This window comes from Anabrus simplex, chromosome 3 (assembly GCF_040414725.1).
Source record: "Anabrus simplex isolate iqAnaSimp1 chromosome 3, ASM4041472v1, whole genome shotgun sequence".
Classification (NCBI taxonomy): Eukaryota; Metazoa; Arthropoda; class Insecta; order Orthoptera; family Tettigoniidae; genus Anabrus; species Anabrus simplex.
In genome coordinates, this window is record NC_090267.1 from 467,469,770 (window position 1) to 467,481,895 (window position 12,126).

Here is a 12,126-nt window from a genome sequence, read left to right on the forward strand (position 1 = left end):
AAGACAGAAGCAAGCTCTACTAAGGGAAGCTAAGAAAATCTTTGTTGCATCACCCTCTTTGCCACTGCACCAGGAATTCTTAAAATTTACCTGTTTTAAAAAATGTAATTTTCAGAGATGTTTGCAAAATAAAATCATGAAACATTCAATCGAATGGATTTATATGTGATGTAATCTAATAACTAAATGAGGTCAAGTGAGGGGTTTCATGATTTTAGAGGAAAATAACTGATGGCACACTAGACATTAAAAGATAATAAACAAGACTTTATCTGACACACTAGTTGATAAAATTTGCCATCTCTGCTCTAAGGTGTATGGGTTTGTCTTGTACACTAAGTTCTTACAGTCTAGTAAACATATAAGGTTTTAGCTTAAGTAGTGGTTTGCCTTAATTAAGACCATGATCGCTACCTTCCCAATCCTAGCCCTTTTCTCTCGTTGCAAGCCTTTGATGGTTTTAGTGCAATGTTAAACTTTTAGCAAAAAACAGACCTAAGTAAATTAAGTTCTTGCATTCTGTCAAACTTAAAATGTTTTAACTTATTTGTAACTTCGAGGCTGTTCTTACAGAGCCATTCTTCTTCTTCTTCTTCTTCTTCATTTTGCCTCATGCCTGAGGCACCGTGACTATCATAATATTCAGCCATCTAGCCGATGAACCATACTCCACCATTCTTCCCTATCTAAAGCTTTCAATGTGGTTGCTCTGAGAGAACTCTGTAGGGGGCCGTTCACCATGTCAGTCCATCGTGTTGGTACTCATCCTTGTTGTCTGGTTCCCTGGACTTTCCCCTCAACAATCAACTTTTGAAGACTACCATCTCGGCACATTATATGTCCAAAGTAGTGTACGATCCGCTGGGAGACCTTACACGATAGACACATGATGAAGTTGGTTCAGGATTGATGTGTTCATGCGATGAGCTGTCCAAGGAATCCTCAACATTTCCCTCCAGCACCACATTTCAAAGCTTTCTATCCGTTCACGATCACGTTTGAGAACGGTCCACGTCTCTGCACCATACAAGAAGACTGAGAAGACTAGAGATTCAACAAGCTTCTTTTTTGTATTGATGGTGATGTTATTATCTTTCCAGATCTTCCACAGGCAGATCATTGCTACCTTTGCTATTTCAATTCTTCGTTTTATTTCATCTTCAGAACCGCCAGAATTGGATAGTAAGGAGCCTAGATATACATACTGATGTACAACTTCACAACCTCCAATCTATTGGATATGTGGACTGTTGTTGTTCTTACGATCAACGATCATGACCTTGGTTTTCTGTCGATTTAGGCGTAATCCAATTTCTTGGCTTGCTTCCTCCACTCTCTTGATCAGCTCTGTCAACTCTTCACATGATGCTATCAAGGTGGTGTCATCAGCAAATCTCAAGTTGTTGATCTAGCATCCCCGAATAGAAAATCCTTTGTCCCAGTCATCTAATGCAGTTCTCATTGCATATTCACCATAGAGATTGAAAAGTAACAGTGTCAGGATACATCCCTGGCGGACTCCAGCCCTCGTACATAACTGCTGTGACTGTTTGTTTTGAATCTTCACAGTGGCTGTATTTTCCTTATACCAGGACTTGAGAAGATCAATCAAATGGAGTGGCAAACCCATGTCATCCAAAATTTTCCAAAGATGGTTCCATTTGACGGTATCGAAGGCCTTTTGGTAGTCAATAAAGCACATGTATACTGGAACATTGAATTCTCTAGCCTTTTCTATGATTTGTCTTAGGCGTAAGATCTGTTGTTGAGTGCCTTTTCCTTTCATGAATCCAGTCTGGACTTCAGGAACTTGATACTCTAGGAATGCCCAGAGTCTCTTATGCAGGATATGAAGCATAACTTTACTGGCATGTGAAATCAAAGCAATTAAACTATAATTTCCACATTTTTTCCTCGATCCTTTCTTGTGGATTGGGACAAAGATTGACTGTACCCATTCCTCGGGCCAACTTCTAGAATTCCATATTGCTTGGCAGATTTTCAACAGCATTTCAATTCCAGCATTGCCTGTAGCTTTCAAGACTTCTGCACTTATTCCATCAGGTCCACACACTTTTTCTCAGTTCTCAGCATTTTCAAAGCCATTTCTACTTCATCTCGGAGGATGTTAGGTTCAGGATCTGTTTGTCTATCTTCACTTGGTCTTGTGCATTGCATTGTTCACTGTACAGATCCTGGAAGTACAATCTGCATGTTTCTAGAACATTCTCTATGTCCACAACATCATCACCCTGTGGGTTCTGTACAATTCAGGAATATGGCTTGAAATCTCTAGTGATTATTCTAATTTTGTCAAAAAGATCCTTGCTGTGTTTTTGATTTGCATGGTCTTCAATCTCAGAACAAATGTTACTAAGGAAATTATTCTTATCTCTTCTACAAGAAGACTGAATCCTTCAATCAAGATCAAACATTTGCTCTCTTTTTTCTTTAGTGTTAATGCCAGATTTTTTAAGGCACCTTCTTTCTTCTACAAGCTGAAGGGTCAAGTCAGAGATCCACTGTTGCCTTCTAGTATTTGGTACTCTAGATTCATTCAAAGAGGACTCTATCCAGTTTTTAGTCACATTCCACAGCCCTTCTGCAGTTTTTACTAGATCCTGTAATATGGAGGCTCTTCGCGCCAATGATTCCTTGAATGACGTCATATTAACTACTTGTGTTATCCTGGGTGATCTTTTAACTGGTGTTTGAAATTTTATTCTTATTTCTATTCTAAGAAGCTGGTGATCACTGCCACATACTGCACCTGGACAGGTTTTGGTGTCCATTACAGAAGACCTCCATCTTGAACTGATCAGGATGTAGTCAATCTGATTTTTATATTGACCATCAGACAAAGTCCATGTGTACATGTGCCGGATGTGATGCTTGAAGCCTGTTTCCCCGTTCATTTCTTTCTCCAATTCCATATCTTCCTACCGATGCTCTGACATGTTAATTATGTTGTGTTAAACCAATTTTGGCATTGAAGTCTCCCATAACAATAGTTAGTTCTCTGCTTGGAAAAGCTGAAACAGTAGCATCAAGATATTGATAGAAGCGGTTGATTATTTCATCAGGCGCACCCACTGTTGGGGCATAAACCCCCCTTCCTCAAGGTGCTCATCCACCCGAAGCTTTTGGCTCCCTGAAGGTGTCAGATTTTTTATCGCCGCCTAACACTCAGTGTTACAGAGCCATAAGAAATTACTGAATGCTGAGAAAGATACCCAAGAGATTTTCTAGGTGATATCTGATGTCATTGAGAACTTTTTCTGTGAGCACTGTGCATCACTGTCTTCCCTTCTTATCTCAAGCTGTCCTCATTTACCAAAATTTGTTAGCTATAGTGCTATTAAAACAATGTGCGTGTTCTGACAGCTCTCAGCGTGGTAGTAGGAGGTGGCAGTTACTATGGCAACCGGTACACGCCTCCTGTTTCAGCCAATCCCAGCTCGGCATGCACTCTCCCTTTTCCTACCCCCGCTGTCTGAAAGCTTCGTGAGGCGGTCGGTCCGAGTTCCACGTTGCCAATATAGTATACCGTAACGCATGTGGCTGGGCTAACAATGTCTACTTTGAGAGATATCATTGTCTGTATAGTGTGTTTTTTAAATCAACTAAATATTATAGTGCTATTGTGTTCATGTTAATAAGTGTATCGTTATCGAGGCTGGCATTCTAGTGTAGTGTAAATTATAGTATTGTGTAGTATAGTGTAATTTTAACACCGTCTCATTTACTGAATTCAAAATGTTGCAACCCGTTCAGAGCGCCGCTAAACACCGAGGGCGACCTAGAATTCATTCACCTAGAAAAAAGGCAAGCGTAATGGAGAGGCATGGCTTCGCTATACGTGGTCAAGTTCGCGATATGGTATGTGCCTTACGGGAATATTTTGAGGCTGAAGGGAAAAATGGAGGCCCACTGATAGACGTTAACAAAGTTGTAGAAAGAACAGCAGCAGCTTTAAAATTTCTCAAGCTACAGTAATTAGAATAGGTAAAGAAAAAGAAAAGAAAGAAAAGGAGCCTTGGGAAGAAGGTGAAGGGGAAAGAGAGGGAGTGGATGTAATTGGACCATCACATGACAGGTTATCAACACCGGGCAAAACCCGACTCATTAAAGCCTATGAGGAAGGCGAATGAGGAGTTTGTCTTACGATATTTGAGCTGATAGAATTACTGCTGAGCCATCTTGGAATAATAGCAACGATATTTAACGTTTTTCTAACTCTTTCATGATCGCCGTTAATGGATATTATTTTCCGCAGAGCCTAGCGCAGAACGAGAGCTGTTGACTGTGATGTAGTAACTCATGCCGGATCATGTGGCAACACAGCGCTCCCACTCCTTTGTTCGGCGCCACGTGCTGCGAACTGTCAGAACACGCACATTGTTTTAATAGCACTATAATTTATGAATCACAGTATGACTTGGAGTTCGATCGTCAGGGATATTTTTCATTTTTAAATAAGCAGTGGCTGCTTTTGTAAGCACATGTAAATTCTAAATAAATGCTCCTTGTGGAAGGAGCCTAAACCTATCATTAGGAGATGTGCCAACTCCCCCGATTTAATCAGGAGACTCCCTATTTTTGGTCCTTCTTCCCTCTCTCCTGGTCGCAGAGACTTATCTCCCGATTTTGAGAGCGGATTTAGTATTCCTGTTGCCAATGAACATCAGTTCTCTCCAGTTACTTAAAGAACGAGAAAACACCTTGGATTTTCAAAAAATACAGCCAGGACTCTCGAGCTTAATGGGAATTTGCGAGTGTGTTATCAACCCAGCTAAACAGCTGGTGAAACTGCACACGAACAGTAGTGTACTAATAAAGCTATGGCTAATGCAGACGTCAAAAGTAAAAAATCAGGAGATGTTTTTGCGGCACATCCCGACATGTTACAACATTACTGATGACGTAACTTTGAAGAATATTTAATACATTATACTACTCAATTACGTAATTTCTCTTATTTATTTATTTATTTATAAATACTGCATGTATCTGAGCTTTGAAACACACGACTTTTCATTGTAACTGCCTTTCGCCTCTTCATACATTTTTTAAAACTAGATTTATGCCCAAAGCACTGGCCTTGGTGAACAGGTTTTAAGGTTTTCCTTCAGAATTCTTTTTCTGGAAGCTTTGATCTGAGTTTTTGTTCTTGCAAAAAACAATAGCCTCACAGTGGGCATTGTTAATTGGAAATGATAAAATAAAAAGCATTATGTTAGAGATGCTGTCATATTTAAGAACACCACCAGCTGATTGAATCTGTCTGTGATTTCAGTTGCTAAGTGTTGGATATTAAATACTGAAAGACCCTATTTATAGAGAAAATGTATTTATATAGTCAAAGTTGTCCATGATCACCTGGCTACTGGCTCAAGAATATACAGATACCCTCTGAACTTTTGAAATGTTTTTGATGATAGGCCTCCTTCAAGTAGAGTTTTTGTGAGTGTATATAATTTCAGGTGCTTTGCATGAGGGTGCACGGGACTTATATAACGACACAAGTAACACAGAACATTGTTGTCCTGTGGTGATGGGTGTCAGCCCCATGCCCATCTATTACTGTTATTTTGTGCAATTGTTCAAGAAAAGAATGAACATGTGGTATTGTATAAGTTCCTTGCAGGTACAATATTCTCTGAAACATCTGAACCTATAGATATAATGTTTGTTGTCCACAGGATTGAATTATATTTAGAAAGTAATTAAAATTAAGTCTACCGAGAAAGTTGGCCATGCTGTTAGGGGCGCGCAGCGGTGAGCTTGCACTCTGGAGGTAGTGGGTCCGAACCGGACCTTCGGCAGCCCTGAAGGTGGTTTTCTGTGGTTTCCCATTTTCACACCAGGCAAATGCTGTTAAGGCCAAGGCTATTTCCTTCTCACTCCTAGTCCTTTCCTGTCCCATCGTCACCATCAGACCTATCTGTGTCAGTGCGACGTAAAAAAAAGTCTAATAAAATATGAAACACGAGAAACATACAACGCCCTGCATTCATTTTCTTTTTTGACTAGCTGTAGCTCTATTGTGTAGTTCAAGTACTGAAAAGAACAAACCAATTTAAAGCAAGTCATGTATAGGGAGATGAATGCAGGACTTGGTTTAGACTTGTTTATTCCTGTCCATTGCTTACATTGACTTGTAGACATGATATGGTCTTACGTCGTGTCAAGAAAACAAGGTGAAACTCTTTACGTTTCACAGAGAACTTTGCTCTGTGCCTTCAGAAGAAAATCTTGACTGTTCGCGAGGAAGTCTTCTACAATAAAGAGGGTTTGAATATAAGATTGTTTTACTGTTGGATCTGTTGTGGTTTGCTCTGTCACCAGGTGGTTTGCTGTATGCTGACAGTGCTCCGAGTGGGAGCTGATGACAACATTAAGCTCCCTACAGATCCAATGGTAAAACAATCTTAAATTCAAACCCTCATTATTGTAGAAGACTTCCTTGGGAACATTCCAGATTTTCTTCTGAAGATGCGGAGCAAAGTTCTCTGTGAAATGTAAAGAGTTTCACCATGTTTTCTTGACACAGAATAAGCCCCTATCGTGTCTACAAGTATGGGCCATGAAAGCATCAATGTTAATATATTGACTTGTTGGATTCCTTTTCTCTTTGTGTGTTTATCCTGGGATTCCTAGTCTTCTATCTCCTGTATTTGTCTTTATCACTTCCCTTTTGCTGTATTTAATCAGCTTTCTTCTTATTCTACACTTGCACACCAAGACTAGACAAGATCTATCAGGATGGCCTCTCAGTGATTGCTGAAGCCTGCCCTCCTGAAGAATTTGGGCAGCAGAAATGAACTTTGTGGGGGCTATATGTCTTTTGACGAGAGTTTAATCTTGATGTAAACAAATTGCCTTTGCACGTGGACATACACGTAGTTGATTGCAGAAGCAACCGTCACACTCACTCGACTGTATGCAAGTTCGAAGGAAAGTAGTACATGGAATTAATTTTAATTTATTTTAGTTTATTAACATTTAGAGAGTTTGGAAGAGTACATAATCAAATGGTTGTCATATATACCGGTATATATATGTTTAAAAAAATATAAAATAGTGATTAAATAACGAGAAATGAAGGCACAAGGCGTGGTGTAACACAGGAAGTCTTCTCATAGTAAGGGAAAGTCCCAAGCTGTACAGTGTGCAGATAAGGTGTTGCATCTTGCAGCAACTGTCATTGTCAGTATTCATAGTGAGAGAAATGGAGCAAGAGGTAGGACCATCGCATGTAGTGAAGCACAAAAGAGGGAAACTGCTCAGAATTGACCATAGGCATTGCATTGTGAATATGTTCAATAAACTAAGTGACCAGAATCCAGGTTTAGTCGTTTATTCAGAAGTTTAAATCTTCACACTGTTATCATATGCGATGCGCAGCCCTGTATGTCCGAACACGAGACGTTGACGGGGTGGAGATCGGTATTACATGCTCAGCGAATCACAACTCTTTTTTTGGCGGAGGTGTGGACATACCAGGTTTACTTCAGGATTAAACTCTCGTGAAAAGACATATAAGAAGAAATGGATGTAGAAGAACTGGGATTAGTAAGAGAGTGCCAGTTTATTTGAAGACAGCAGTGTATGAAGATACAGAGATTGTCCTTTTATGTTTCCTTCCTATTTCTCTCTCTTCCCACACTGATCTGTTGTGTTTATCCCATTCTTTTTTTGATGTTTTTGTCTTTTTGTATATAACTTGATTATTGTACTTCATCTGTATATTCATTTTCTTTCATTATAAAGACAACATCAAAGTCAAGGAACACAAACTTAAGAGAAAAAGAAAATTGAATGAAGTGGAAGAACCTGCATTCTTTGAAGATGCTCCACCGTACGATGACAGTGCTTCTTTTTATCAGATGAATTTATCTCGACCGTTAATGAAGGTAAGCAACAGTCTTTCATACTTTTGCAATGTTCTTCTATATACTCTGAATGCAAGTTGATAATTATTACTTTTTAGTTTTACTTTTGGGCATATTAGAAATTTAAAAAAAAAAAAAAAATTGTTAGCTTCTTCAGTCTTCCAAAACTATCTTATGAATAAATCACTTTATAAACTACTTGGAAAAGAAAACATATGAGAACAGAATGACTTGTTTCATTCTTGAAAAATCAGTCATTATCAGATACTATCAAATCCCACTCAAAAACATTTAGAAATGTATAAACGTTTATGTTTAAATTCTGTTTAAATATTTGAAAATTGGAACTTATCTTATTCAAGTCCCCACCTCTCTCCACTTAGCATAGAAATGCAAGATGGTATAACAGCATAGAAATGCAAGGTGGCATATTACAGATATTTGTAGAAATGCCACCTTGCCTTTCTATGCTATTAGTTCCCTCTTGCAGATCATTCTTGGCACCTGGTTCACTTCCAGCTTCTTCTAGGAGCTTATCGTGAGACTCAATAATTCATCTTGCTTGCTGCTGGCTCCGTCCATTTGTAGAAATCGGATCTATATGCAACACATACTGTGTGCATAGCTCTAACAAAGCTACAAACAATTTTTTTCATAGTATCTGTTTCAAGGTTTCTTGAGTAGAATTGCAATTTGAATTCTGTAGTTTTACAATATTTCTTTTTTCTTTGTTTTTTGTTTGTTAGAATAATCTTTAAAACAACAAGCACCATCATCATCAATATATACACAATAATAAAAAACTATGAATTCTTGTCAGGAATTAGTAATTGTATCATAGCTAAACATCTAGCTTTTCAATTCAGTGTAGTGCTGCTGTTGGTAATATGAAGTCTGGATAACCTCTAAGCTGACACTCACTTGCAATGTGGGCATGGTCTGACGAGGGGCTCTACAATCTCATTCTGGATGGTACAATGTTCCATTTACAGATTGAATTCCTGCACCTGATTGTTGAGTCTGGTCCACATTGTGCTGAGCAGTTGGGATCCACTAGCGATTTGCTCTCCACTAAGGTGTTGTGCTTGGGCAAGTTTGTAGAGTTCTTCCAAGTTCAGTGCTTTGAAGTGTGGAAGGGCCACTGGAAGAAAGAGAACTTTGCCAATAACACTGATATGCAACCATTTTGCTACAGAGAAACTGTTTATATTTTTCAGTTCTCCCCTATGGGTAGTTACAAAGCCCATATGTAGTTTTGTTTCATCTCGCCCATTTTTTTAACAGCTTTTTTGAAATTCATGAAGATGTCTAAATACTGAAATTATTTTTTATCTTCAATTATATTATTATTATTGCATTAAAGCTGATAATTTAGATGTAATAGAATCACTAAAATCTTATAAAAAAACTGAAATAAAAGTATCCTATAATTATTTTTTCTGGCTATATTGCAAGGACACTTGAAAAAATTTCAGTTCATTTCTACATTTGTATGAATGCCATTCCTTGAAAGATTTCATTAAGATATTAAAACGATGGAAATAAGATACCAGGGCAGGTGGAATGAAGCAATGTTAGCGGATTATTGCTCGTGTTTAAAAGAGGAATACATCTAAAAGTCATAGCAGGGCATCAAAATTGCGCAACATTTTGACCAACAAATTGAACATCTCAATGGCTGCAAGTACTTTTTTTGAATATAATTCAATGTTTTATAGTTAATTTTATACATTCAAATTATATATCGCGGTGTTAAAACATGTTTAAAAAATAATATACAGTAGAATCCCATTTATCCGAAATAAAGGGGGCGGAACCATTTTGGTTGACACGTTTTTTCGGATGACACATGGCAAATATTTTCTAAAGTTAAATGTCAAAATAAAAAAAGCATAGCCTAAACTCTGTTAAGCAAAGGTGCACACTGTATATTAATATTAAAATGTTTACATGTCACTCATTGTATAAAATCAGTGACTTTCTTCTGAATTTTCTTGGTGCAGCGCTGTTGTGCAGCTACATCGCGCCACCGTTTAAATGAATAATGCATCAGCTGGTGTAGATTCATTGCTTTGTTCAACAAAGCGCAAAGCAATCTGAAATAGTGAAACATTTTTCGTTTCTTCTAAATTGAATACTGTACACAGTAATTTTATTACAGTAGTGTAATTAAAGCACGTGGTACTGTATTTTAATAAAAATTCAAAATCAGTTTTACCTCCAATGCATTAAATCCATCATCTGCTGCAACTCGATTCTCAGAACTGCTGTTGTCAAAGTCAGAGCCGTCTGTATAATATTCATGACGAATAATACAGTAGTAATAATAATAATAAAATGGTAATAATAATTCCTGCGTATTCAAGAAAAAATGTATCATGGAACGAACTAGAGGGTAAGAAAATGTTTTGTTTTATGTTACACGTGCATTCTGGCATAAGTCATAATATAAAAGCAGGGTTTGCCTAGTAGCTCTCAGCACGTATAGCAAGAGAATTCCTTATCATTACTAATAGGAATGAGAGGGTAAAACAAAATATTAAAATACAATTTTGCCAGAGCATTTCGGTTAAGCAGGGTTCTACTGTACTTAATTTGACGTTGAAATTCTTGTTCAAATTTTGAAGTTTTTTGATCTTATATCTAACAATTACATAAGACGGGGTACGATAGAGAAAATACGAATACAGACTTGGATTCTGCATCCCTCTATACCTAAGCAGTCATTTCAGGTATATTGTCTTATTAAATTATATGTATTTTTTTAATGATGAACTTTGCCAATTATGATGTTTTTTATGATACAGAAAATCTGAACACAGATATGGATTCAGGGCACTCTGGTTAACAAGAATCAGTAATATTTTCCCTTGTAGCAGAAAAAATCTTTGAAATGCATATCAGTGTAATCTTGGATAACTCTACAATGTATGTTAAAAAATTAATTAGTAGTATTTTGGCCCATTTATAGTGAATTTGGTATTTGAAATTCTGTCTAAAGTATAGAAGGTCCCCCTTTTAGTGGTAAAATGTAGTTTGAACTCCTATTTAAATACCTTGGATCACTGGTTGAAGAAATCCTCGGTGAATATCCATAGCAGAATTGGACAGACAGCCTCTCTTAAATGGTGCCTCTGGAAGAAAAACGTGAAGAAGAAGAAGAAGGTAATTGAGAATAAAATCCATCTCATTTGGACACTTATCCTCCTGATAGTCTTCTGTGTATCTCTCTTGGCTGACCTCAACATGCCCAAGGTATTCAACATGTGGTGCCTACGTCAGATCCTGGGTATTTCTGTACACGACTGTGTTTGCAACAAAATCTTATGTGAAAGATGTGACCGCCAGGCAGTATTCAGAGACAGCGATTCCAATGGTTTGGTCATGTTTGTTGAATTAACACCACTCTACTACCACACTAACTCCTCTGACAACAATGATCAACCCAGTGGAAGATCCAACAAACTGCCTCGAAGAAAACCTGGCTCAGGAACACCTGGAAGATCTGAAGGGTCACCATCTGAACAACAGTGATAGTCTTTTTAGTTACCAACTGCAGAGAATGGAAGCATGTCATAAACATTGTCTGGAGTTTGCCTGCACCCACAGAAGTGGGGCTTGCCTCTGCAGCTAATCACCAGCACTGTGATAACATGCTTCTTCAGTTTGGTTGTGTGTGTACTTGGGGACTTAAGATTTTCAGTCACTCTCTTTTTGTGCCAGGAATTGTTCTTACGGATTTGTCATTTTCAATGTATTTTAGTATTTCAACTAGACTGCAGTTTACGTTGAATTCTTTTTAAAATTTATAGGCAATAGGTACTCTCAACTATGTGCATCCAACACCAATTCAGGCTGCTACTATTCCTGTTGCATTATTGGGGAAGGACGTTTGTGGGTGTGCTGCTACTGGCACTGGGAAGACAGCAGCCTATATGCTGCCAACTCTAGAGCGACTCTTGTATCGACCAGTAAATAGCACTGCTATCACTCGAGTGCTTGTGCTTGTTCCTACCAGGGAACTTGGAGTACAGGTATTAGTTTTGAATTTTTATTTTTAATCTATAGGCCTACTAAGGCCCACGAGAGTTGGAGTCTGACATTTAGTGCCACCGGTGAGGAAAAGTTGACTAACGCTGTTCGAAAATGGTCTGTTGCTATGGCAACGATAACAGCGATGCCACATTTAAGGAAGTTATCGCCACATGGGTTGGCTTGTTCTCAATCGCTT

The 12,126-nt window shown here is 38.1% G+C and overlaps 1 protein-coding gene across 1 annotated transcript in view; it reads left to right on the top strand.

Annotated features, from left to right (window-relative positions):
* Rs1 (Dead-box helicase Rs1) overlaps positions 1-12,126 on the top strand; it is a 117,822-nt gene that overhangs the window by 12,646 nt on the left and 93,050 nt on the right. The window contains exons 4-5 of the mRNA XM_067144654.2: positions 7,774-7,916; positions 11,708-11,929. Coding sequence (XP_067000755.2) covers positions 7,774-7,916; positions 11,708-11,929 — 365 coding nt within the window. The remainder of the gene's footprint in view (positions 1-7,773; positions 7,917-11,707; positions 11,930-12,126) is intronic.